Consider the following 27,091-nt stretch of genomic DNA (forward strand, 5'->3'; position numbering starts at 1 on the left):
CGTCTTTATTTCGGTAAGGCTAGGTTTCCTAAATATTGAGTCATGTATAGATAATATACTAACGTATCGTATACTTACGTATCGTCAAGATTTGAGAGCAATTAAAATTAAGAAAATTAATTTGCGTTACAAATACCTTAAACGTATATAGGATGATGTAAATAATTTATACGAACAATAATATATTATGTGAATATAAATATAAATTCTGATTAAGGGTAATGCTCAAGACATTTATTGTTTTTGCCTTTCGAATAGGACGTCTATTATTAATTACGTAAAAATAAATATGATTGATATTTCTAATTGCACAATGTTCCGATTATACATATACGATGTACAAAATAAAATTTTGATGTTTCTCTACCCGATCCAAATAAGGCGAGCTAAGCGAATAGTACGACATTTATTTGTCACTGCAGAACTAATAAAATTTTATATTTCTTTAATTCACTGTAGAAGTACGAAAAGTTTCTAAAAAAACTTTTCTTGAGTGATTGATTTGTTAGAATTAATAGCATATTCAAAGTGCTTCATTGCAATGTCAGGGTCATTTTACGCACAGGAAGCTACTAACAGTTTACTCTATGGTTTCTGTGGCATTTCATAGTATCCGCCGTTGGTACAGTAGAATAAATCCTATCTAATCCAAACTAAGATCAAACCAAGAGTAGTAATAAATAAGTTATTTTACTATATTTTGTAACGTAAAATACAATAAGGTTATCCATGATATACAATTAGAGTATATACCCAAACTTTAAAATTTAGATTATGTAATTAATCTATACTCTGTCTCTAATATATTTAAAAATATTGAAAAGCACGAGTAAACATACATTACACATATTTTATACAGTTCCCAATGAACTTTTTTTTAATTAATAATTAGATCTAACACCCTCTAGTGGAGTATTGCAAAGTATGTTAAATGCAGGAACGTGTGGAATATGAAACTGTGAAGTGACGAATACATACGAATCAAGCCGGACATTTATGAAACGTCAGACTTACAATTAAATTACAATTTTACGGCATTTTACGGTAAATAACATGTTTCTTCTTCACGATTTTCAATTATGTAGTGGTTGTCTAATAATAATGATAGTGTAAACTTTTGTGCGAAATTTTTGTATTGTTTCATAAATTTATAATGATGTCACTTTCTGTCTCAGGTTATGGCTTCCTACAATCTCTCAGACTTTTATTACGCTTTAAATAAACAATTTTTATTTTTCACATATCTCGTAGTATTATTTTGTGCAAGTAAAAGAATTAAAATATTTGAATTCCATAATATATTTATGACAATACGTGGAAATAAAAATATGATTGTCTTATTTTTTAATTCCGACTTGTATAAACATTGTTGTTAGAAAGTTCATATATATTAGCGTCGCCAAGTTAATATATGAATGAATGAAGTAAACAAAGATATATATATATATATATATATATATATAAGTACATACAAACGTGTGTGTGTGTGTGTGTGTGTGTATGTTTATATATCTCATTCTGCTCCTATATTTTTTATTTTTGGAAAAAGTAAATATTAAAAGAAATATCTTACATAACATAATTTTTTTGCTGTTTTAGAACGAAAATGCTATGTATTTACAGTATGACATTAGTATGTATTAATGTTGCCTGAAAGCAAGGCATTCATAGACAATATGACAGAAGGTTAGTAAATATAGTATTTATAGCCTATTGTTTTTTAAATTTGAATATGTATATATTTTATATTTTAACATGTATCTATCTGATTTATATATTTATCAAGATTATAACGAAATGAATTAATTCATATTTTAGGAGGTGAAACTCAACCAACTCCTGGAAATGAGGCACAACCTGGTATGCTGTTATCTTCTTCATTGATTCTTCATATACATTAAATTTTTCAAATTTTAGTGCACTGAAAATGTAGCTATCAAGCTTAATATAATTAAGTTAGTGTTCATTGTGGGCATCTGTTACGTTACAGAATGGGGCTTCATCTATTAGTCTCTACCATCATACAGAATTAATAGTGTTAGAACTGAGAATATTTTTGTAGTAGTAGTTTCTAGACATGATCATACAAAATATTTGTGTTTAAAACAATATATTTTTATACTTCTATTAAATAAATTATAGAATTAGTTAATATATAAATTTCCCAATGACTAAACCTGTCATTTTTATCAGAAGCCTCTGAAGCCAGGGCCGTACATGGCGAAGGATTACATGAAGCAACAGCAGAATCATCTCAAAGTGTACCTGAACCCAATCAAGATTTACTTACTGTTCATGGAGCAACGCAAGGAGAAAGTAGCGATGCTGTTAGCATTCACACTGCCAGTACTTCAGTTTCTGGCAATGGTTAGCACAGAACTCATATAACATTGGCTAAAGAAATATAAATAAATATTGAAGTTTATTGGTTTTCTTAGAATCAAGTTCCAGTAGAGTGAGTGCAATAACTGTTGTGTTACCTTGGGGTGCTCAGAAGGAAACAGTGAAATCACAACAAATAGGAGATATGGATTTAAGACCTGGAGAGTTTGTGATGCGTACTTTGTTTGCGGAGTTCACCACTCAAGCAGAAAAAAAAATGGAAGCAGTGATGACAGAACATGTAAGTAATTTTATTATTTAGACAAGGTCTGTTTTTGACAACAAATATATTACAGGAAAAGCCACTTTCAAAAGTTTTACAAAGAGGAGAAGATCCACAATTTGACCAATTGTTATCTGCATTTGGTTCAGTTGCAGAACATTGTTTACCTTCTATTTTACGAGCACTTTTTAATTGGTATGAACGTCAGTTAGTCGATCAAGGTAGTGATCAAAGAAAACCTGCTCCTGGAAAAGAAGATCAGAAAGGAAAAAGGTAAAAACATGTTTTAAATATCAAAATTATGAAAATTGTAAAATAAGTGTTCTATTTCAGCATTATGTATACAATAGTATCAGGAAGTGTAGAGACAGTTGAAAGAAGTGAAGCAGATTTACTTCAGGAACGAAGAGATCTTGCAGTAGAATTTATATTTTGTTTAATGTTAATAGAGGTTTTACGTCAATTACCATTTCACCCTGGTCATGAAGATTTAGTAACTTACATAGAAAATATAGCTTTCAAACATTTCAAATACAGAGAAGGGTAAGAGCATAATACAATACAAATTTTATAAAATATCAGTCAGTTTTATAGAAGGTTATGATTGTGTTACAGAATACAAAATGAGCCAAATGCAGCAAACATTCATATCATTGCTGATCTTTATGCAGAAGTAATAGGAGTTCTTGCACAGTCTCGATTTATGTCAGTTAGGAAACGTTTTATGGTCGAATTGAAAGAATTACGTGCTAAGGAACCAGGACCTCACACTACACAGAGTATTATTTCGTTACTAATGGGAATGAAATTTTTTAGAGTAAAAGTAATTAAAAAGCAAAAGTTGTTTTTAAATATTTTTATTGTATAAGTTTCTGTATATATTCTGCATATATGTATAAAATTGTAGATGGTACCAATAGAAGAATTTGAGGCCTCATTTCAGTTTATGCAAGAGTGTGCACAATATTTTTTGGAAGTAAAAGATAAAGATGTCAAACATGCTTTGGCTGGACTTTTCGTAGAGATACTTGTTCCTGTTGCAGCTGTAAGCTTATAACATTACATCACTAATATCTATATTAAAATTTTAACATGTATAAGTGATATTAATTTTATATTTCAGGCTGTCAAAAATGAAGTTAATGTACCTTGTCTAAAGAATTTTGTAGAAATGTTATATTCTACAACATTAGATATGTGTACAAAGTCAAAACATAGATTGGCCCTTTTTCCTCTTGTAACTTGTTTGTTATGTGTCAGTCAGAAAACATTTTTTTTGCAAAATTGGCATTATTTTCTAGCAATGTGCCTATCGCATTTGAAGAATCGAGATCCTAAGATGTGTCGTGTTGCTTTAGGTGTGTAAATAATTTCTTATATAAGCAGATTTTATATTATAATAAAATAGTCTGAACATTTCTGTTTATTTTTCAGAGGCGTTATATCGTTTACTTTGGGTATACATGATACGTATTAAATGCGAGAGTAATTCAGCTACTCAAAGTAGATTACAAAGTATAGTAAATTCTTTGTTCCCGAAAGGTTCAAAAGCGGTAGTACCACGTGATACCCCACTGAATATTTTTGTAAAAATCATTCAGTTCATTGCACAGGAAAGATTGGATTTTGCAATGCGAGAAATAGTATTTGATTTATTATCCGTGGGTAGACCAGTGAAGATAATTTTAACTCCTGAACGTATGAGTATTGGACTTCGAGCTTTTTTGGTTGTAGCTGATAGTTTACAACAAAAAGAAGGAGAACCACCTATGCCGCGTACGATGGGAGTATTACCAAGCGGTAATACTATGCGAGTTAAAAAAACATTTCTCAATAAGGTAAGTATGGCAAATGAATTGTGTATATAATTTAAATAATTAACTGCATATTTCTAACAAAGATTTTAATTTTATAAAATTTAGATGTTAACAGAAGATACAGCAAGAAGTATAGGAATGTCTTCGTATTTTCCACACGTTCGACGAGTATTTGTTGATATACTACGTGCTTTAGATGTTCATTATGGCAGACCTCTTATGATGACAAGCACTCAAAATATGAATAAGGAACCAGATGAAATGATTACTGGAGAACGGAAACCTAGGATAGATCTTTTCCGAACTTGCGTTGCTGCAGTTCCTCGATTAATACCTGATGGAATGACTGGTGCTGAATTAGTTGATTTGTTATCCCGTTTAACTGTCCACATGGATGAAGAACTTCGTGGATTAGCATATCAAAGTCTACAAACCTTAGTATTAGATTTTTCCGACTGGAGGCAGGATGTTGTTCTTGGATTTACACAATTTCTTGCTAGAGATGTCCAAGACACTTTTCCGCAACTTGTTGATAACGGTTTGAGAATGCTTTTGCAACTTCTAACGAGTTGGAAAAATGCACTAACAAGTCCTAGCATAAGATCTAAGGAGCAATCAGTGGATAATGCAAGAACTAATACTCGCGTAGATAGTAACATTAAGAAAAGTGAATCGGGACAAAAGATAGAACCTGTTTCTAGCGTTTTTCATCTAGTGGAAGGATTTGCGTTAGTTATGCTTTGCAATTGTCGCCTTTATCCTAGAAGAATAGCAGTTCATATATTACGTGAAGTTAAACATTTATTAAAAACATTAGGTAAGTTCAATTACATCGGGGCATTTTAACATAAAGAAATCAAACATTGAACAAGCATTTATTTCATTTTAGGAGGCTTAGAAGATGATCAACCTGTGATCGATGTAATAGACGCTTGTTGTCCAATAGTTTTGGAGAAATGCTATCATATGTTACCTCCTGCTGAAAAAGCAGCAGCTGCTTCTACTTCTAACGTTGATCTTCAGTGGATAGCTGAAAGAAGTAGTTGTGTATGGACAGCAGGTGATGATGACAGTGACATAATCATCTTAATTATATTAGCCAAGCATATAATCTCCCTTAATATATAATGTAAAATTACAGGTCTTCATGATGATACTAGTACAAAAAGCTCTTCTTCTTTAAATTTGAATGGAGCAGATCCATGGGGAAGTTGTTTGTTTGCATTTTTAGAGAAAGATAGAGTGCTAACATTGTGTCCCACTGCTGTAGCACATTCGTGGCCTATCGTTTTTACCCGGATAAATTCACTGTTCTCAGTAATTGATCCCACGTAAGACCATACTAAAGTTTGTAAAAAGTTATATGTTTATAATTGTACAAAAGTAAAAGTCTTTATTTTTAATTTTTTAGACCTGTAAATGACAATAGAGCTTCTCTATTAAGAAGTTCAACCGCAGTTCGGAAACCTGTGAATGAGAGAGATATGTACATGCATGTGTGGAAAAATTATCTAACTTTTGGATACAGAGTTGTTCCACCAGTACCAAGCCCTGTTGTACGGTGTGCTAGTCCAGATCTCAGCCTAAGGTAAGTTCGTGCTTAAATACCTCTATAGGAACATTAGTCTCATAACGTACCATTTTATGTTATTATTTAAAATACACTGAAGACATTATATTAAAACATAAAAAGTCAATAAACATTAGTCGTGTAGTCGTCATATAGTCCTAAACTCACATTATTTGCACAAATTAGTGCCAAATTCAAAATCATAAATGATGCAGTTTATAGCTCAATTATTAGAGCTTTAGGCACATATAAAACAATGATTATCAGGTGGAATCAAATTTATTTGGTATTAATTGGTGTGGGGTCATGTCTGCTTATGTCTGTTGTATACCTCGGAAATATTTGATATATCGATGTTTATTTCTCATAAACCATTACAATAATAATTAAAGTGTAGAACTCTGTGAATCATATGATTCTTTATTATAACATGTATATCCTGTTGTGGCACGCACGTGGCATCTATATTCCTAACGTCTGATACGTTGCAAGATTGTCTACTCTCACATGAACTATGCACATTATCACCTCTAGGACTCCATTATCGTATTTAACAATAAGGTGTTTTATATAAAATAGAAGAGCACCAATTTCTACCAAGGCGCGCTTTGCACTCGGGAGCGGGATTCAATATTGCACATCTTTTTCTTGAGCGCATATCTCTTCGCTTTAGTTTCCTGTAACATTCTTTACCTCGCATGCCATTCGTCACTGTCTCGCACATGTACATCTGGACCTTAGAGTAGTAGTCTCTGAGCAGTAAATAATGTTTGATACAAGGAGCATTGGTGGTACACTGTATTGCATACTCTAGTGGTCAGCATACGGTGGAGTTTGGTGTGTTGTGCATGAGTAAGGAGTTGAGTCAGAGCCTGGAGAATCTCGGTGGGGCACAGACCCTGCCGGGTCGCTTCTCCGTTCCGTCCATTTCCGGCATCTACACCAGGCATAAGCGGACCAGGTGAGCCTAATTAACCATAGCGAACGACGATGCTTCGAAGTCACCCGGGATTAAACGGTCGTTGGTAATTTGCACAATCTTTTTATGAGACTGTTTTCTTTATTTGCAAGTTTTTTAGCTCTCTGATCAAACTGCTGTTGCTAACACGAATATATATTTTTATTTACTCTTTCTATCTAGCCTTACGACCGTTCCCGATCGCTTTAATCGGAAATTAAACTTGTCAGTCGCGCACGATTTACATGTTTGTAACAGTTCAACTTTAAAAGACTTTAATATATGAAAAATTTGAATATTCTCATAGTTCATCGCCGGATAGTCTATCTGCTGAACGAGGTGATAACAAATCACCTGGTACAAATGCAAGTCCTGCAGCTTTATATAAGTTAACAGTACCTTTATTGAGATGTGAAGTAGTGGATGTTAGAGATGCTGCTGTGCAAGCAATCGGAAAAGTAAATGCCGATGCGTTAAAGTAAGTAAATATATAAATTGTTCAGCATGAAGTATCCTTATTGATGATCATTATTTTCAGAGATTTAATGGAAGAATTAGTTCTTTACATCCGTGAGGCGGTTGATCGTAAACAAGAAAATATGAGACGTAGAAGACGAAGAGATGCATTGAGATTGCAACTAGTGAGAGTATTGGAATTGATTGCTGAATATGGAACGTTCGGTATTTGGTTAGTAATCGATCTCTTTAACATAGTTAATCATCACTATCTCATTCCCTTTATTAAATTTCGTGTATTTTTATAGCCCTGCAGTATTAGATCGAGAAACACAATCGCTTCATCCCACATTTGTCGAGTACATCGATGGCGCCCGTTTATACTTAGAAAACGAAACTGATAAAGAAGCTCCTGCGGTTCGTGATATTAAGTTGCATTTCTGTAATTTCATCAGAAAAATGATCAAGAGCTTTTCATGTAAGTATCTTATTCATAGAAACACATTTACAGTAAACATTTGTAGTAATTCATATTTCTTGTACTTTAGTGGAGACATGTCATACATTATTGAAAAGAGACTTGAGACGGAACTTGTTTATGCTATTCGCTAGTTGGTCAGGTCCTTATGGACGACCGCTTGCTAGTACATCTTCACTTCAGGAAGAAGAAAAGTGTTGTACAGAATTACAACTTTCAGCGTTGCAAGCTATGAGCGGTCTATTATGTTGTGGGTCGTGTTTTAATCCACAATCACTTTCTGAAGAAGGAGCAATACTTTATCAATGGCTAGATTTACTACTGGCAAGCAAGGATGAAAAGGTAAATTTCAGAATATTCACGATTTTTACGTTTGATAAGTTGTCTTCAGGGATTTTACATGTTGAAAAAATATTTTAGATCTATGCGCTTGCTCGAGAAACAGTAGTTTTATTGTTGGAATGTAACCCCGATATTGGAACACTTCTCGATTGGGTAGTCGATCGATGTTACACTGGTGCTCCACAAGTAGCTGACGGTTGTTTCCTTGCCTTAGCAACAATTTTTAGTGCAAGGTTAGTGACATATTTATACATTCAAATATTTAGGTATCTTAAATTATGAAAAATTTATTTTTAGACATGATATCAAATTATTAGACAGTACAAAAAGATTTGGTCATTTCTTTAGTACATAAATATGACACAAAGTATATTTAATGTTTATAGAGAGTATCCTTGTGATCATTATACAAGCATCATTAATGTCACCCTAATGAGTACGGGTTGTCCTCGTGCCCCTGTTCACGATGCAGCACTCCAACTTCTTCAATTGTTGGATCAAAGATTTTTCGGGAACGTAGGTCCTCTTCCCGCTACAGAACCGGAGACCAGTAAGTTTATAATTGTTCGTTCATTTCAGCCTTCTAACGAAAAGTTAACATTACATTTATATTTGAAATTTTACGTAAAAATATGTTCAAGAACGTAGCTTTAAAAATATTAACTTATATCACTTCTTAGATTATTATAAAGTGCTTTACTCTACATTTAATTCATGAAATTCTTCCCATGGTTCCGTAAATACAATCGCATGTTGACGTGTTGCTCCCGTAGTAGACCGTACAAAATTTGAACCTGAGAATAAATATGATTTTCATAAATCAATGAATGAATTAATATTGTGTATAAAAACAATGGCTATCAACATTGATTTTACGTTATCGATTTCGTATGTACCATTTTGTTTTCCTTGATTCGACACTTGAGTCATAGTCACATTTCTTCTACGGAACCGTCTCAAAAACATGCAGCGTATCGCTCTTCGAAAATTTTGTCCTGTTGCGCAGAACAAGATAAAATTAATTCCAAAGTTGGTATTAAATAATAAATTACAAACTTGTTGCGCCAATTCCACTGATCTGGGTGCGTTGCTTTCCTCCTGAAACTATGTTTTTTACATCCAATATTGATGAAATTACGCTAATACATAGATGCTAATCGTTTCAATTCTTCTTGGTTGTACGTACATGTAAAAAAGCGTGAATTCTGAAAACATACGCAGGTAGATTGAAACAGAGGAAGACGCTAGAAACAACGAGCAACATTTTGGTGATCTTGGTCTGCGCCAAATTGTTCCGGAAACTTTGAGCGTATGGTTGTCTCTCTTTCACGATACGCGGTTCGTTGGTTAGAGATTTTCTAATTTTAATATGTCTATAAATAGCTCGTGCAATCAGCACGTTCAGGATAATGATCACCGTGAACGGTATAGCAAACGTTAATACCGTGTCAATCACGTTGTAAACAATAGCCCAAGATTCCAGTCCTTCCGCCAAATGGCACTCGGTTACGTTTCCTTTTTCATTAGACTCTAATCGCGGCGCTGAAAACCATAAAACCGGACTACACAGTATAAGTCCCAATATGGTCAATATAGCGACTGCCAATTTTGCTCTAGCCACTGTACACATTGACTGACGATACAGTGGATATTCCACGGCAATAAACCTCTCGATGGTGAATGCCACCACGAGCCAAATGCTCATGAAACTGCAAAGAGTCGTTAAGTAGATGAAAAATTGGCAGAAACCTGGCTTATTGAACAGACCAACCTCTACCATATTTAGCCAAACCACGAAAACGGATACCAGAAAACCGGTATCGCTTATGGCTAATGCACCGAGGTAAATGCTCGAGGAATACTGGCAGAGTTTCGTTCCAAAAAACACGATTACCGAAAGGCAATTCCCCAGTGAACCAAAGTAGACTAGAATCGGGGTGTAATATAATTGGACGCTACGTAATATGTTTTCCGTTACGTCGAGCTCCACGAGGTCTCTTTGCACGTGTACCATTTTCGCAAGATGATTTTAAACAAGGGAGAGTGATCGATCTTGATCGTATGCAGGATGCGTTCGCAATGACGCGTGACGCTCGAAAATATTTTTATGTTTTCGTTTTTCATCAATTGACACCCCACAGATGCGAATACATTTTCGCGTGATTTATATTTTCCACGTGCAGCATATTGGACTTGATATTTTTCTAATCGTCTTTTAGAAGAATATTTAGTAATACTATTTTAAATAAAGAAATAACGCGATAATAATTGTTTGGAAATTTCATTTGGAAGAAAATCACTGAATTTTCTAAAATTAATTTTTTATGAATCAGGATTGTAGCGCCGAGTATTCTCTTATATTTTATCATTATCGTAAAATAGTGGTCCTCTTAGTTGCTTCGTAGCACCAACATGTTTTTAATTCATCAAAGAGATTCAACGATTTTTTCAGTTGTTATGCTTTCCCAGTCTTTGATTTAAGTAGATGAATTCTTTCTTAGCTTTTTGAAGCAATCTATTCGATTCCATATCGCGAATAGAAACGTACGGTATTTGTTTAACGTTCTACGAAAAACTGTATTGGAGTGTTGCCAAATTCTCTTGACGTCTTCAAAGGTTCACGAAGAAGTGCATGTCACTCGCGTAGGATTTGCTATAATTTCAAGTTAGAAAATTCAGCGCAAGTTTAAATTACCATTCATTAAACAAAATATTCAATTTTCAGCATTAAAACTTCTCACATAAGTTATGGTAAATAGAACTGAATGATACCGAAACGTTTCAATCGTTTGAACTAACATATTTTATTTTATTTTATTTTACCTTATTTTACAGCACAATTTTTGCTTTAATTAATTCAATGATTTTTCCACTATACTGCAGTGAAAAGTGCGCGCACAGTTTATTTGTTTATAATTTTAATAAGTTATATTCGTTGTTATTATGTTCAGTTTCAAGAAAACTTATGAATAGGAACACTATCTTAAATGCTTCTTTTTATTTTTATAGCTTTTTTGCACGTATTATTGGTACTAAAAATGTTTATCGATGACAGATGCTTTGAGGAATTGTTTATTTAAAAAAAGACTTTTCTGGATAACGGACGGGAAAGTTAAGTAGTATACATCGAGATGCCAGCTCGACTATTTCTGCATGGTGCATCGGCAACCGTTCCTGATAAAGTCCAATCCAGCTTCTGCGCACCAAACCGATATATGAACTCTTACATGTTACGTGGAACACTTTGCAAAAAGATAACATATTTATTATCAAATGCAAGTCATATGATATTAGATATTATATAACTTCTACCGACACTATCGTTAAAAAATGTTACTCTATTTGCTAATTATAATACGTGTAGACTTACACTTATTATAATATAATTTAATATATAACATAATATAATATAATAAATAATGTAATTATAATATAATATTTGAATTTCTAAATTGTATTGATTCTCTAAGGAATACTTTTTTCTAAATATGATTGAAAAGCTAGCGTTTTTCCTTCGCGTCCTTCAATTAATCAGTTTCAATATTCAAAAAGATTCCACATTGTTTTGAAATATGTGGTTTTAAAGATTGTGAAATATATTTCATATGTATCTTTTATTCTCATAAAGTTTAAAATTGGCTCCTCTTATTGGTTTCATTAAAAGCATCTCTTAGTTTTATTCGCTTCCTTAACGCAATAAAACTGTATTGAACATTAATTATACGCTTCCCCATCAATTTCAGAGTTATTTTGACGCGAAGCACTGTCCTTAATAATTCCGCCGGTACTTGCTTTAGGTCAGGATGACCCTGTTGGCGGCTCATCAACTACAGCTACTTCTGCACCAGGACAACAAAGTAATCCCATCGGCGGAATGTCCTCGAACGGTACAATTAGGGGTGGCACTCTTGATGTACTTCTATCGACTACATATTGTCGCAATCAAATGTATCTTTCTCGTCAACTTGCTCAACTTCATCCGGAGCTGACGATGCCAATGTTCAGCGGTAAGTTTCTCTTTCATTGTAACAAAAATGATTTTGCAGCTTTACTTTAACAAAAAATTCAGATGTTTTTTAATAAGCATTTCAGAAGAAAATATTGACTATGAATATACAGTTTAAAAAGAACCATCATGCTATTTATATTCTTTTGGAATAATTTGTTATTTCAATTAGCGGTTTAATCGGTTGCCAGACTAAGTCTTTTAATATTCATTTTCAATTGTTATTGTAAGATATGAGAAAGAGAAACGAGATTACTATATCTTTATCCATCATAATTTGTATCATTTATATCCTACATTATAGTTATGTTGATTGCCCTGTGTAACAGATACTCGTATTTTATATAAACTCATTGATACAAATTGGATGATGCATCGATATGATATTATTTATAGCGTTTATTTTCGCAATTATTTCTCTTATTTTTCGTATCAGTGTGAATTTGTAAGTTTAATATTTTTTCATTATTTACGAAATAACGATTGGTACAAGATGATGATTGTTATTGATCATTGCAATATAATTTTTAGGATCTACATTTATCATAATAATAAACAAAATGCATTCGTTTCTGTTTCTCAGTGTTTATTGTGTACAACATTTTAGGCAGAAGTCCATTAGACAGCTCAAGCCTTCTACTAGCGGACAGCTAGAAATAATTCATCCATTTATAACTCAGCCTAATACCTCTTTCTCTAGTTTACTTTGTATATTTGTACAGAAAATATACGTTGTCTTACTGGTTTTGATTAGTATTTCCAATGAACAATGATACATGATATTATCAAAATGAATTTCAAACGATACTTTACACGTTCAAATGTAATCTGTCTTTTGTTTGAGGTGTGTGCGTGTCCGTGTTAATTGTAGATGATGGCTGTAAGATGACACTAATGGGGTACTGCTATTTTTCTTCCAAATTTAGATGCGTGGAAGAAAAATCGGACTCCGGGTCGCCGGGATTCGAACCCGGGTTCCGAACGTTCGTAACTTAAGGCGCTAACCACTGCGCTGCCGTCGTCCGATCCTAGTTAGTGTCGAGTGGTGGTATTTGTTGTTGAGTGCTGCCACATGTTTGATCACGTTTTCTGTGTATACATATATACTTAATAAAAAGCAAAAACAGAAATGCTTTCTTTCTGCACTTCACTTGGCAACATACTTATCAAATAATGCATTGAAGTAATTGTTAAGGACATTTACATTACGAATTTAATACATGGTTCTTTCAACAGTGTACTTTAATTATGCGTTAATTAAACGTAATTATATGTTATTATACGTTAATTAAAAATGCAATAATCAATATTTCAATCCATTCAGTAAGAAAAGATGAGTAATTTTCACAAAAATAGTCTTGAAACAGACATAAATACCGTACTACGAATTAAATCAATCAATATCTTATTAAAAGAATTGGTTAACAAATGTATAAGACTAATGTTGTATTATATATTATTTACAGAAATTACACACAGGTTTCAAACAGCTAGAAGAGAAGTTCGGCAATTGTTACTGCAATATTTGTTGCCCTGGTTACACAACATGGAATTAGTGGACCCAAATGTACCACCACCCTCCAATCCATTGAGTTATTATCAGGTAAAGTTTATAGATTATTTATTAAATAATCTTCCTATTATTTACCATTGATTTAAAATTAATCTTGTAGCAACTTAATCAAAGCTTTAAGTGGAATGGTAACAAAGCCGCGATGAATGTTATTGGTATGCATCTTATCATATATGGAAAAGAGTTTAATTTTTTAATTGTTAAAAAATATTTGGAGGCCCCGGGCATCAATTCCGGTACCTCTCGCATGCTAAGCGAGCGCTCTACCACCTGAACTACCTCCCCTTTAATCCGGTTTATTTCAAGTATTATTTTGGAACAGCAGTGTGATCCAATTTAGTGAAAGGATCGAAAACAAGATTTTGGAGGCGCCGAGCATATATCCCGGTACCTCTCGCATGCTAAGCGAATGCTCTACCATCTGAGCTGCGCCCCTTTTGATTACCTTCCTTGAGAAATTAATTTTTATATCGAAAATAAGAGATTCCTAGACAAGTTAGAATTCAGTAGTATAACATAGGAGATGTCAGACGTCAGCTACGGTACTCGGCTGACTGCCATTTGCTACTCCTATACTACTTACATGCTATTCAGATATTATTGGCGACTAGTTCAATTGGTTTGAAATTCTGTGCGCAATGCACTTTATATAATTTATATTCAACAGAAATTGTTTATGAACAATTTAAATATCATTTGCATATAATTGTAATAGAATTCATAGGAAGTTCGCGGTATTATACACGAAAGAAACATTTTTGATTTTATAGATGTTTAGAGAAAAAAACGTTATTACACATATATTTACAGAAGGCCATTTTGTGAACAGTTAAGAATAACCATAATGATTACTATCGAAATTTAATACTAATGGGATATCTGCTGGCAAAATATTCAGGATTTATAATTAACAGATACTTCTGCAAATTTTCTACTTTACAAAGATTAAATTAAAACCTTTATAGTCAAAAAATTCTTGGAGGCGCCGGGCATCGATCCCGGTACCTCTCGCATGCTAAGCGAGCGCTCTACCATCTGAGCTACGCCCCCTTCACTGTTGATAATTTTCTGTATCAGTTTGCAGTATCAGAGTGTTCCAATTTCGATAAAAGGATTAAAAGTGAAGTCTGGAGGCGCCAGGCATCGATCCCGGTACCTCCGCATGCAAAGCGAGCGCTCTACCACCTGATTTTTTTTTTTTTATAATGTTTATTGTTCAAGATGAGTATTACATGTGTATGTTATTCACAATAAACAATGAATTTCGGTTGTGGGGTGGTTTAGGCAAAAGTACCGATACGTGACGGTACGACATAGCCATACAATATTACATAGCCATACAATATTGCTCTACCATCTGAGCTACGCCCTCTTTAATCTCATTCCTTTAAATTGTCATTGTAGATTTATAATGTAGTCCAATTTTGATAAAAGGGGCAAAAATGAATTTTGGAGGCGCCGGGTATCGATCCCGGTACCTCTCGCATGCTAAGCGAGCGCTCTACCATCTGAGCTACGCCCCCTTCGATGTTATTAATTTTCTTTATCAGTTTGCAGTATCAGAGTGCTCCAATTTCGATAAAAGGAGCAAAAATGAATTTTGGAGGCGCCGGGCATCGATCCCGGTACCTCTCGCATGCAAAGCGAGCGCTCTACCATCTGAGCTACGCCCCCTTTAATCTGATTCCTTTAAATTGTCATTGTAGATTTATAGTGTTTTTTTTTTTTTTAACTGTTTATTAAAACCCAATATACAATTATAAATACATTATAGTGTTCACAATAAACGGTGAATTTATATAATGGTATCTTAGGCAAAGGTACCGATACGCAACGGTACTACGTAGCCATGCTATAATATGTGTCGACGCTTTACATTTTTCGTGTTGAATATATCTTTTGGTTTAAGCCGCTGGGGGAGCGGAGCTTCTATGTGATTTTGTTTTTACTTGTTTTTATTGTCCTGGAAACTGGGTCGCAAAAACAGGACGCTTCGGTAGTATGTTTTTGGGTGATGTGGAATTTGGGGGGGGGGGGGGATGAGGGGGCGGGGGAGGGGGATGTTAAATAAATAAGTTTCTTTTAAAAGAAGGAGAATTGCGAAAGTTACAATGTTTGCACCTGTGTTGTACGGGGGCAGAATTGAGTTTTATCGGTTTAATAGATTTTCTTTCTTATTTTATTATGGGTTCAGTATCCACCAATATTTTTTTGAATTTTTTCTATGTTTGTCTTTGGTGTCTTTCAGGGGGAGGGCCATGTTGTATCTCCATCTAGTGTCTGCGGTCTGACCGTCTTGGTTTTCTTCGTAAAGTATAGTTTGGGTCCCTATTTTTCTCTTTATGTGATAAATTATCGGGATGTTATTTTGGTCTTGTAGGTAGTTTTTTCCGTCAAGGTATGGGAAAGCTTCTGGCGGGATGTAGCCTGTTGTCAGAGTGTTTTTGTAATATGTGTCATTTGGAAATAAGCAGCTGAAGATTAAACTATTTTCTTTTATCTTTGCCGCTTGCGCGAAGTGGTTTCGTATTAGCTTTAGGATGTGACAGTATGCGGTGAACGTTGGCTAGGTCGTATATTATTTTGTTTCTTACGTATTTTTTGAATCCGCTGTGTTCGGATCTGTAAGTGCTCAAACAAGCTCTGATGCATTTTCTTTCGAATATGCGAATTTTTTCCATTTGGGAGGCTGATATGTTGTACCAGATTGGGCAGCCGTAGGTTATGATCGGTCTGATTAGTGCTTGATAGCATAGAATTTTTACTTTGCTGTCGAGATGTTTGGAGTGGAATAGTTTTTTCATTTTCCAAAATGCTTTATTGGCCTTGGTAAGTTGAATTTCGGTGTGCTGCTTGTAGTTTAATTTGTAATCTATGTTTACCCCTAAGTATTTTGCGCAATTTTTGTGTGGTATGAGGGCCCCTTTGTCTGTTTTTTCTCTTATCTGAAATTTTTTGCAGTGTTCTCTTTCTCTTGGGCCGATTTCACTTGACTTGGGTCTAAACAGTATGGTTTCGCATTTGCTTATGTTAATTTTTAGTTTCCATGCGTGGTAATAGTCGTTTATTTTCTCAAAAAGTTCTTGGAGTTCCGTTTTTATAGTTTTGGTTTTGCGGCCTGTTACGTATATGATTAGGTCGTCTGCGAAGACTATGGAGCGTTTATGGGTGGATGTATTGAGATCAAAGAGGTTTAGTAAGTCGCTGTTGTAAATACTGAAAAGTAACGGGGAATTTACTGTACCTTGTTGTAGACCGTTTTTTATGGAGAATTCTTTGCTTGATGAGTGTGAACCTTCAGTCATTACGAATGTTCTGTTTGTGATCATGTCCCAGACTATTTTAATCAGGTGTTTAGGGAACTTTTTTTTGATCAGTTTGTATATGAGACCTGGGATCCAGACTGTGTCGAAGGCTTTTTCAAGGTCTATTAAGCAGGCGGCTACTCGTTCTTTTGCGTTTAGAGCCCAGCAGATGTCCGACGTGAGTTTGTTTATTGCGTGGATTGTGGAGTGTTTGTGTCGGAAGCCGAATTGATTCTCTGGGATTATGTTATTTTTTGTGCAGAAGGAGGTTAGGGGGTTGTTTATGATTATTTCAAATACTTTGCTTATGTTGGGGAGGAGACTTATGGGTCGTAGGTTTGCGGGCGATGAGCCGTCTTTATCCTTTTTTGTTATAGCTATCAGTTTGGCTTTTTTCCATTTTCTGGGGAAGTATGTGTTGTTTAGAGCATTGTTGAAGAGTACCGTGTAGTACCATTTTATTTTGTTCGGTAGGCGCTTGAGTAAGATGTTTGGGATGCCGTCGAAGCCGGAGGATTTTTTGTTGTTTAGTTTGGAGAGGATTGTGTTTAGTTGATTGTAATTTGTGAAGTAGTTTATTTCTGGATCTGGTTGTTTGGGATTGTCTGCGGTGTTTTCGTTTGAGAATGTGCAGACTGTTTTGTTTAGCGTTTTGTCTTGTTCCATTTCATTTTTGAGTTTGTTAGTTTCGGCGATGATAATTCTGTTTAGTTGTTCTCGGCCCATGTGTTCGTTTTGCGTATGTATTTTGGAAAAGTGGGTGCCGATGGTAGATTTATAGTGTAGTCCATTTTTGGTAAAAGGAGCAAAAATGTATTTTGGAGGCGCCGGGTATCGATCCCGGTACCTCTCGCATGCTAAGCGAGCGCTCTACCATCTGAGCTACGCCCCCTTCACTGTTGATAATTTTCTGTATCAGTTTGCAGTATCAGAGTGCTCCAATTTCGATAAAAGGAGCAAAAATGAATTTTGGAGGCGCCGGGCATCGATCCCGGTACCTCTCGCATGCAAAGCGAGCGCTCTACCATCTGAGCTACGCCCCCTTTAGTCTGATGCCTTTAAATTGTCATTGTAGATTTATAATGTAGTCCAGTTTTGGTGAAAGGAGCAAAAATGTTTTTTGGAGGCGCCGGGTATCGATCCCGGTACCTCTCGCATGCTAAGCGAGCGCTCTACCATCTGAGCTACGCCCCCTTCGATGTTATTAATTTTCTTTATCAGTTTGCAGTATCAGAGTGCTCCAATTTTGATAAAAGGAGCAAAAATGTATTTTGGAGGCGCCGGGTATCGATCCCGGTACCTCTCGCATGCTAAGCGAGCGCTCTACCATCTGAGCTACGCCCCCTTCGATGTTATTAATTTTCTCTATCAGTTTGCAGTATCAGAGTGCTCCAATTTCGATAAAAGAAGCAAAAATGAATTTTGGAGGCGCCGGGCATCGATCCCGGTACCTCTCGCATGCAAAGCGAGCGCTCTACCATCTGAGCTACGCCCCCTTTAGTCTGACGTCTTTAAATTGTCATTGTAGATTTATAATGTAGTCCAGTTTTGGTGAAAGGAGCAAAAATGTATTTTGGAGGCGCCGGGTATCGATCCCGGTACCTCTCGCATGCTAAGCGAGCGCTCTACCATCTGAGCTACGCCCCCTTCGATGTTATTAATTTTCTCTATAATTTTGCAATATCAAAGTGTTCCAATTCTGGTAAAAGGATCAAAGGTGAAGTCTGGAGGCACCGGGTTTGGATCCCGATACCTCTCGCATGCAAAGCGAGCTCTCCACCGTATGCCTCCTCCCCCTTTTAGTTTAGTTTTCTTCCTTTATCATTTTGTAGTATTAGTGTGATCCAGTTTTTATAAAATAAAAAAAAATGAAATTCCTGGAGGCGCCGGGTATCGATCCCGGTACCTCTCGCATGCAAAGCGAGCGCTCTACCGTCTGAGCTACGCCCCCCTTTGATTTTACTTTTTTTACTAATACTCTTATTGACCAATATATTTTTTAAATGATTGATGAAGTTTTTTTTGTTAATATGCAATTGTTTGTTACATATTTATATTATTAATGCTAATTTAAAGTATATAAATATTAAAAATTTTCGTTTGTCTAGTACTATGCAACTGATATGTCCCGTGGTGGAGCACGCAGAGAGGGTTGGGGTAGCGCGGAAGCAACGGAGATGGTTTTGAACAATTTATTCTATATAACTGCAAAGGTATCGTATATGAAAGAAAATTACGACTAATTGCATAACAACAGAAACTTTATTATATAGTTTTCTGATGAGCATCCTAAAGAGACGGAGGAACTTTGGGCAACTCTATGTGGTTGTTGGCCTAACAATTTAAAAGTAATCATTCGTTACTTAATCATCGTCTCAGGGATGGCGCCACAGGAACTGCTTCCATACGTATGTCATTGTTTAATCAGAAAACTCATTACTTTTATCTAAGTCATTAAATCATTAATTCTATATTTTAGGCGAAGCGTGTTGTCTTGTATTTAGCAAGAGCCCGGCCAGATCGCTTAGTTGACGAGATGATGACTGAATTGCAAACAGTCGAGACATTAAATTGTTTAATCGAAAGAACCGAAACTCCACCTTTCTATAGATTAACTAGCATGAGAAAAGCTTCTTCTCACAGCGATGCTCCAGTTGCTGATCCTGGAAATCCTCCGCGTGATTTAGGCGTTGAAAAAGGTACCATTCATACTAAAAGGCACTCGGGCGAAGATCCCGTTAAAACCGGGTAAATATTATATCAGGCATAATAGTTCGTAATATATTTTTATTAATTTACTTAATTCATATATTTAATTCATATATTCTATTCTATAGTTCCAAATCTGATACTGCGTTGCGGGCACTCGCTGGATTTCAAACCCCAAGGGCGGAAAAGACACGGACTGCGAGCGGTCCGCCAGTTCTTCCGGATGATTTGTCCACTCCTACAACGGAAGCCGAAGTACATTAACTTCCTTATTGACTTTATACTTCAATTTACTTTGCAACTGCCTTTTACTCGATATTTTGTGTTTGATTGTAGTTGACTACAGACGAATCTTGTTACGGCACACGGAACGGACCCGTGGGAGTAAATGGAAAAATTTCCTGCGGTGGAGAAAAGTTTGATATTCCACAGCCACATCCTTTACCAATGCCTGAATATGGTGGATACTTTGCTCCTTTGACGGAATACCTACCAGATAGTTCGCAACCTATAAGTGGATTCCATAGGTAAGGATAGTTATATATAGTTCTATTTAATTTGTACACTAGGGTGACTTTTATATATAGATTTTTATTTTTAAAAATAAATAATCATCCTGTAGCATATTCAAAATATCCTCATTGCAATGACTATTACGATTATGAATTTCAGGTGCAACATTGCCGTTATGCTGCTGACTGACGTCGTTGTCGATGGCATACAGCTTGACTGGGCTATCCATGTTCCTTTAATGTTACATATAGTTTTCCTTGGCTTGGATCATTCAAGACCTCTCGTAAGGGATCACTGTCGTTGTCTTTTGTTAAATTTGTTGGTTGTCCTCGGGGATCATCGAGATCATCTCGGCGTAGCACGGGTACTATTGGCATCAAAAACTGAACAATTGGGCTTAGGTCTCTCTACTCCAGCTTTACCAATACTCGAACACAACTTCACTGAGGTTGATCCAGAATTTGACAGTTATCTGTACGGTCCACCTCCAGCACCACCTTCTACAACACCTCCTCCATCATCTTCACCACCTCCACCGTCATCTTCTCCTCCTCCTCCACCTCCGCCTCCACCGCCGCCGCCCCCACCGCCTCTTCCACCGGAATCGTCTATATTCAATTCAGCTCCTCCACCACCGCCACCTCCTCCTCCTCCACCACCTTTTCCATCTTCTAATAATGGAACACCTACTCATTCACCTATCCCTAACTCAACATCTACCCCTCCGTTATCAATGAATCACACAAATCAATCAGTTGTGGACAACTGTAAAGATTATTCGAATTCTCATGCATATGGTGAGGAGTTAACATTTACTGTGACTGTATGTATTGTCGATAATATAAAAGGGCTAATACAACAATGTTGATTTTACAGAATCATCCGTGTGCAATAATTGGCCTTCAACTTCAAATTCATCGAATACGGTGCCACCTGTTATTGTCACACCAGAAGACGCAAATAACTGGGTTGGTCCACAACCGGGTCCAAACATGCCAATTCAAGATGTAATCAAATCTTTGATCAATTTCTTAGCATCTCGGTACGTTTATAAGTAGATATATTTTTGTAAATATTTTTACAAAATTTGAAAGCACGTTTTTCTATAGAATAAATCAACCATTGTGGAACTATGAAGATATGACTGCCAAAGTATGGTGGGTTCGCAGTGCTGAACAATTAACAGTATTATTGCGACATATATTACGAGTCTTTAGAGACTCCTTACCCCACGCTCTGGTTAGTCAACGTTGGGCACAAACTGCATTACAATTAGGTCTATCCTGTTCGTCTAGACATTATGCTGGGAGATCTCTTCAAGTATTCAGAGCATTACGAGTTCCTATTACATCTCGAATGTTATCTGATATTTTATCTAGATTGGTAGAAACAGTTGCTGAACAAGGAGAAGATATGCAGGTACATGGTGTATCTATCTTTTTATAATATTTATATGAATATTTTTATAATGGCTGCAATTCTGTTTCTTTAATTTATGTATAGGGCTATGTAACTGAATTGTTATTAACACTTGAAGCAGCTGTCGATTCGCTAGAATCCGACTTCCGACCTTTAGATTTTATGAAAGAAATATTTAAGTCTACTCCAAATCTAAATAATAAAGATCCAGCGTCGGGTGGTTTAATTGGTGGAAAACGAAGTCCAGGAGGAGGTAATGGATATCCAGCAGGTCCACATATGTTCTCTCACTTAAATCAAGGTGGTCATACAAGAAGTACCAGTTACTCAGTCAGTTACTGTATGAAAAAATCAAGTGGTGGTAACTCGACAGCAAGTGAAATAAAAGGTATGTGACATTTGCATTAATAGCCATACATAAATTGTAATATATAATATGTCAAATATTTTTTATAGAATTAGATAGCAGATGCAATAAATATCCCAATTCTAATCTTTCACGCTCGAGATCGGCTCAATCTCTTAAATTATTGGGTGATTCAGCAACACAAGATGATAAAATGACTATTTTGGCACAGCTATTCTGGTTATCGGTGTCTTTACTCGAATCAGACTATGAGCATGAATTTCTTTTGGCATTGAGGCTGCTTAGCCGCGTACTTCATAGATTACCATTAGATCGACCAGATGCTAGAGATAAAGTTGAAAAATTACAACAGCAGCTAAGATGGAACTCATTTCCTGGTGTACATGCACTATTATTAAAAGGATGTACTAGTCCCAATACATATGAACCTGTCGTAACATTATTATCTCAGTTCACTCCATTATTGGATTTGCCAGTTGTTGATCCAACCCAAAGCCTCGCGTTTCCGATGAACGTTGTTTCGCTCCTTCCCTATATGCTTTTAAATTATGAAGACGCTAATGAATTGTGTATTAGAAGCGCAGAAAATATTGCACAAGTAAGTATTATTATATGTTATAGTAACTTCGTATGTACTTTTATTTATAAGGAGGATACAATGTTTCTTCATTTATAGGTGAGCGCCGAGAAAGGAAAAAAATTAGAAAACTTAGGTACTGTTATGACGTTATATAGTCGACGTACTTTTAGTAAAGAAAGTTTTCAATGGACTAAATGTGTTGTCAAATATTTATATGATACATACGCTCATCTCAGTTTCAATATGCTTGCTTTTCTGGTCGAAGTATTGGAGAAAGGTCCAGGAAGTGTTGCGTTACCTGTGCTTAGTATTATACATTGTATGTTACATTATGTTGATTTAGCTTCACAAGCAGCACAACCAATCAACACTGAACTTCTGAGAGTGATTTCAAAATATGTTGAGGTATGATTAAAAAAGAAATGAAATAAGTCACAATACCTATATATAGCTCTCTCATAAGCAGGTGATTGATAATAATGTATGTAATGTTAGGGTCCCCATTGGAAAGAAGCCCTTAAAATATTAAAGCTGGTAGTAACAAGGTCATCAACATTAGTAGCACCACCTACATCAGTACATGGATCATCTTGGGAATCTTCAATATCATCTCCACATCCAAGTTTCACCGATACCGAGATATTCACCAAAAAAGAATTACCCGGTAAAACGCTACTCTTTAATATACGTTTTGCATGGATGTGGACGTAAAAAATTATTATGTTTTGTTTTTCCTCTTACAATGCGGAACACGCTCACTGCATGGATTGCTTATCTGACGATGCTCAGGTTGCGATAAAAATAATAATAATAGTAAATTGTAAATTGTTTACGAAATATAGTTACTATTTTTTTAATCAAAATTAAATTTTGTTACCACATAGCACGCTTCCAATAATTCTTAATTTCTGTGAACTTTCTTATCGATTTATTTTTTTCAAATACATATTTTTAGAAAAGGTAAAATTTATTTGTTAAATTGTATTATTTAATATCATATTAATTATTCTTAATATTTGTTTGAGTTCTTTGTCATAAAGTTGAATTGTTATGTTCTATTCGTAAATAGGAAGGACTATGGATTTCACGTTCGATTTATCACAAACTCCTGTAATTGGTAGACGGTGGTTAATACGTCAAGGAGTTGAAGAAAAATCACTTAGTTCTCCCCGATGTTCATTATCTCTTTCGCCAGCTGACAGTAATGCGGTTTCCGGTTGGAAAAGGCCATGGATGTCACAGGTTTGGCAAATAATATTAAATAACATAAAATTTACAAATTTGATATTTAATAAAATATATATATTCCAGGGTCGTGTTAGAGAATGTTTGGTAAATCTTCTAACAACATGCGGTCAACGAGTTGGACTACCAAAGAGCCCATCTGTAAGTTTATATTGGAGAGAAACTGTTTTCAAAAACTTGTCTGTGCTACATATATTTCATTCCAATAGCTTTCAACCAAATATCATATCTTTTAACTGATTCTGGTTGTGTACCCCTTTTTAGGATGAACACATTAGTTCAATGACATTATATAGCAAGGTAACAGGTTTCTTTAAATGCAGTCTGCACTCATTATCACGAGAGTAAAAAAGAATCTGTTTATTTTCATATGTGATGTCCTATCAGTTATATTCACGCTTTAACATGCTTCGTGCAAATACCTAACTTGCACAAAATTTTGGAAACGGAAGAAAGTCTCTATTATCTGTAGGATTATCTATGTATAGTAGATTTCTGTGTAGCATGTTAATTGTATAAAAAAATGGTGTATCAGGATGCAATGTACGCGTGCATCATTGCAATCTTTACGTTATCGCTATATCAGTTGAAATGAAACATATATAAAAGAGTTCATTAATGAACACGTAAATGCACAATAATCGCTAAAGTTCACAGCATTGTCACATAGTAAAGACAGAAATTAAGATGTGTCAGACAAAGTTCCTGTTCTCGTTTTTTTCATGATTCCTTCTATTAACTAAAGATTAAACATTTATAACACAGGTGATATTCAGTCAAAGTTCGGATCTAATGGAAAGACAATCATCTATGGCTTCTTCAACGGAAGAAGTTTCTGGTGCAAATAACGATTTAAGCGGAGGTTCAAGAAGAGACGACGAACAATTTGGCGTATTTAAAGACTTCGATTTTCTTGAATATGAAAGCGAAAGTGTTGAGGCGAGTGTTTCATTTAAACATGTTTATGCATGTATTGTTGATATAAATCAACTTGGTTTTAAAATAAAAAATATCTCATTTATGTATTACAGGGTGAAAGTACAGATAATTTCAATTGGGGAGTAAGACGCCGTCCTCTCAGCGAGGGAGAAGAAAGAGAACCAAGTTTAAGGCAATTTGAAGAAAGTTTAAGTGAAAAGACTCAATCATCTAGTAAACACACCAGTCGGGTAAATAAATAAAATTTTTTTGAATAATTTTAATAAATTGATAAGAATCAGAGTGTACAATATCAAAATTGTAGCGCGGTGTTGCGGAAGAGTCATCAGATGATGAAGCTGGTTCAGAATCACCATTAGATGAAGTACCCGGTGGATCTGGAGCAGGACAGGAAGTAAACAATATACCTGGAATGTTCCCACCATCCTCCCTATCTTTAATACCTAGTCGTACTCGACATGATTCTTCGACAAGGTCTGACACATCGTAAGTTTCTTATTAAACCAAGCAAAAAATTTGTTTTGATGTTCGTTCATATTTCATGTGCAGTGGCTCTAGTGCTGGAGATTTAGGAGATGTGACCCCTTGTAATGCATCACCAAATCTGTCAGCGTTAATGCCTTTTAGACAAGTTGTAAGAGATGACGCGGAAGAAATTTGGCGCCAACAAATTCAAAATCTAATCACGCAATCCCTTTATAATACCTTAGATTTCTTCCAATTATTGAGCAGAATTTTAAGGGTAATTATATTGTTTGTTTGAGTTATATGTATTTTAGTATTGATAAATTAATACCTTATATTATTATTATCAGGATGTAAGCAGTAAATCGGTCACTCTTACAAGAGAAGCTAGTGCCTTATTGTGTAACGGCAGTCCTGCCTCCACTCAATTAGGCTATCATTTATCTAGTCATGCGGAACTACTTAGTTCAAAAGCCGAACCACCTTTAATTTGGTTTTCGATCGCAATTTTCGCAAATCAAAGATTAAATGAATCATTGCGATTTGGAATGTTAGAAATTCAAGAGCATCTTGAGACATTCCTTGATAAGAAAGATCATGCTACCGAAGTAAATAATTGCTTATTAAATATATGCACATATGTAATTATTACTAATATATAATTTTTCAGTGCTTGGAAGCAGCTAAAGCAGCGGCAAAACTCCAAGCATTAGGTAGTGGTCATACAACAGAGGCAGGCCTTGAAGAAATGCTCTTAGACTTAGGCAGAGCACTCTATAAACTTCATCTTCAATTGTTATTATTAATCGAAGCTTCAAATAAGATGCTAGGTACTCTCATGAATGCTGCACGAAACGTACAAATTCCGCTTTTAGATATATCCGCAGAAATTGCGAATATGAAGATTGCTCTGAGTAGAGCACTTGAAGAGAGTACAGAGAGTGAAAGAGGGACACCAACTCCAACGCCTAGTCCTAGTCCTTTGCCCGGCACTGGTGCTGTGGAAGAAGTTGCTCGTGTCGCAGAACTACTTAGAAACGCGCGTTGGTGTCCTGCGCTTGAAGCTGTAAGGCTGCATAGAGCTCAATGGCCAGGAGATCCTTTTCATGATGATGATGACGTAACGACTGCTGTTAATATGTATTGCAAATATTTAGGACAAGATAGATCTGGTAATATACCGAATCACACACTAAATCATCCTAAAATAGATATTATATTTTGTGTAAAATAAAAATCGTTAGAATATTATGTATTTTATGTTAAAAATACTATACAATAAAAATTAATTATCACATTTTTTTCAGATATTTTTGTGGTTACACGAAAGGATGATGAAATGTCAGAAATATTTAGTAGATTGATGGAAAGCTTATTTCAAGTTTTAGCGGCTGTTACAGGTTTGGAAGCATCAACAAAGGCGGCACGGGCTCAGCATGATCATCCTAATAATACGAAAAATGACTGTTAATTTAACATAAATTTTAATGTATCATATATTACAGATAGTTATTTGTCTAAATTCAAGTCTTCGTATAGTTTAATTGTATCGTGCGTTTTATTCGTGTATCTTGTATACAATTATAGACGTATGTATGTATGTATATCGCGAAGTAATCGTATAGACGTTAAAAAACACGCACGAGCGGAAGCACCAAATCGTCGATTTTGTCGTTTCTTTTTTTAACACGAACGTAATGAGATATGTAAGTTCGGTGAAATAAATTTTTGGAAACTCAAAGAA

General features: G+C 35.2%; 2 protein-coding genes and 10 non-coding genes across 19 annotated transcripts; 1 reads left to right on the top strand and 11 right to left on the bottom strand.

The window, feature by feature from the left end:
• The first annotated feature begins 599 nt into the window (after positions 1-599).
• LOC117204546 (protein furry) lies at positions 600-27,088 on the top strand. Of its 7 annotated transcripts, none has more exons than XM_033442049.1 (46): positions 600-622; positions 1,600-1,686; positions 1,819-1,860; positions 2,194-2,367; positions 2,439-2,623; positions 2,679-2,878; positions 2,939-3,148; positions 3,221-3,428; positions 3,513-3,650; positions 3,729-3,963; positions 4,040-4,443; positions 4,528-5,239; positions 5,312-5,482; positions 5,564-5,753; positions 5,834-6,010; positions 6,807-6,953; positions 7,258-7,428; positions 7,489-7,638; positions 7,715-7,884; positions 7,955-8,226; positions 8,305-8,459; positions 8,613-8,776; positions 12,024-12,233; positions 13,699-13,835; positions 19,219-19,323; positions 19,384-19,518; positions 19,590-19,858; positions 19,948-20,074; positions 20,156-20,346; positions 20,492-21,129; positions 21,209-21,374; positions 21,442-21,751; positions 21,836-22,139; positions 22,208-22,716; positions 22,795-23,103; positions 23,194-23,362; positions 23,768-23,940; positions 24,010-24,084; positions 24,208-24,243; positions 24,709-24,882; positions 24,975-25,112; positions 25,187-25,368; positions 25,432-25,624; positions 25,698-25,955; positions 26,018-26,519; positions 26,655-27,088. In XM_033442049.1, the coding sequence occupies exons 2-46, from the start codon at positions 1,644-1,646 to the stop codon at positions 26,816-26,818; spliced, it is 9,792 nt and encodes a 3,263-aa protein (XP_033297940.1). In that variant the 5' UTR covers positions 600-622; positions 1,600-1,643; the 3' UTR covers positions 26,819-27,088. The 7 variants fall into 7 exon arrangements, with proteins under 7 accessions (XP_033297940.1, XP_033297939.1, XP_033297942.1 ...); XM_033442048.1 differs by lacking the exon at positions 600-622 and adding an exon at positions 929-1,044; XM_033442051.1 differs by lacking the exon at positions 600-622 and adding an exon at positions 929-1,044 and having other exon boundaries at positions 25,187-25,356.
• Positions 8,494-11,467, bottom strand: LOC117204548 (neuropeptides capa receptor-like). Of its 2 annotated transcripts, none has more exons than XM_033442057.1 (4): positions 9,413-11,467; positions 9,123-9,330; positions 8,932-9,020; positions 8,494-8,806 (listed from the first exon to the last, which is right to left on the bottom strand). In XM_033442057.1, the coding sequence occupies exons 1-4, from the start codon at positions 10,238-10,240 to the stop codon at positions 8,783-8,785; spliced, it is 1,149 nt and encodes a 382-aa protein (XP_033297948.1). In that variant the 5' UTR covers positions 10,241-11,467; the 3' UTR covers positions 8,494-8,782. The 2 variants fall into 2 exon arrangements, with proteins under 2 accessions (XP_033297948.1, XP_033297947.1); XM_033442056.1 differs by having other exon boundaries at positions 8,494-8,809; positions 9,413-11,466.
• On the bottom strand, positions 14,783-14,855 carry Trnaa-agc. Its single transcript has one exon. It is a non-coding gene; the product is annotated as a tRNA-Ala (tRNA).
• On the bottom strand, positions 15,256-15,328 carry Trnaa-agc. The gene has a single exon. It is a non-coding gene; the product is annotated as a tRNA-Ala (tRNA).
• On the bottom strand, positions 15,407-15,479 carry Trnaa-ugc. The gene has a single exon. It is a non-coding gene; the product is annotated as a tRNA-Ala (tRNA).
• Trnaa-agc lies at positions 17,930-18,002 on the bottom strand. Its single transcript has one exon. It is a non-coding gene; the product is annotated as a tRNA-Ala (tRNA).
• Trnaa-ugc lies at positions 18,081-18,153 on the bottom strand. The gene has a single exon. It is a non-coding gene; the product is annotated as a tRNA-Ala (tRNA).
• On the bottom strand, positions 18,232-18,304 carry Trnaa-agc. Its single transcript has one exon. It is a non-coding gene; the product is annotated as a tRNA-Ala (tRNA).
• Trnaa-agc lies at positions 18,383-18,455 on the bottom strand. Its single transcript has one exon. It is a non-coding gene; the product is annotated as a tRNA-Ala (tRNA).
• Trnaa-ugc lies at positions 18,534-18,606 on the bottom strand. The gene has a single exon. It is a non-coding gene; the product is annotated as a tRNA-Ala (tRNA).
• On the bottom strand, positions 18,685-18,757 carry Trnaa-agc. Its single transcript has one exon. It is a non-coding gene; the product is annotated as a tRNA-Ala (tRNA).
• Trnaa-ugc lies at positions 18,989-19,061 on the bottom strand. Its single transcript has one exon. It is a non-coding gene; the product is annotated as a tRNA-Ala (tRNA).
• Positions 27,089-27,091: the final 3 nt, after the last annotated feature.

This window comes from Bombus bifarius, unplaced genomic scaffold (genome assembly GCF_011952205.1).
Source record: "Bombus bifarius isolate JDL3187 unplaced genomic scaffold, Bbif_JDL3187 scf7180000007978, whole genome shotgun sequence".
Lineage (NCBI taxonomy): Eukaryota > Metazoa > Arthropoda > Insecta > Hymenoptera > Apidae > Bombus > Bombus bifarius.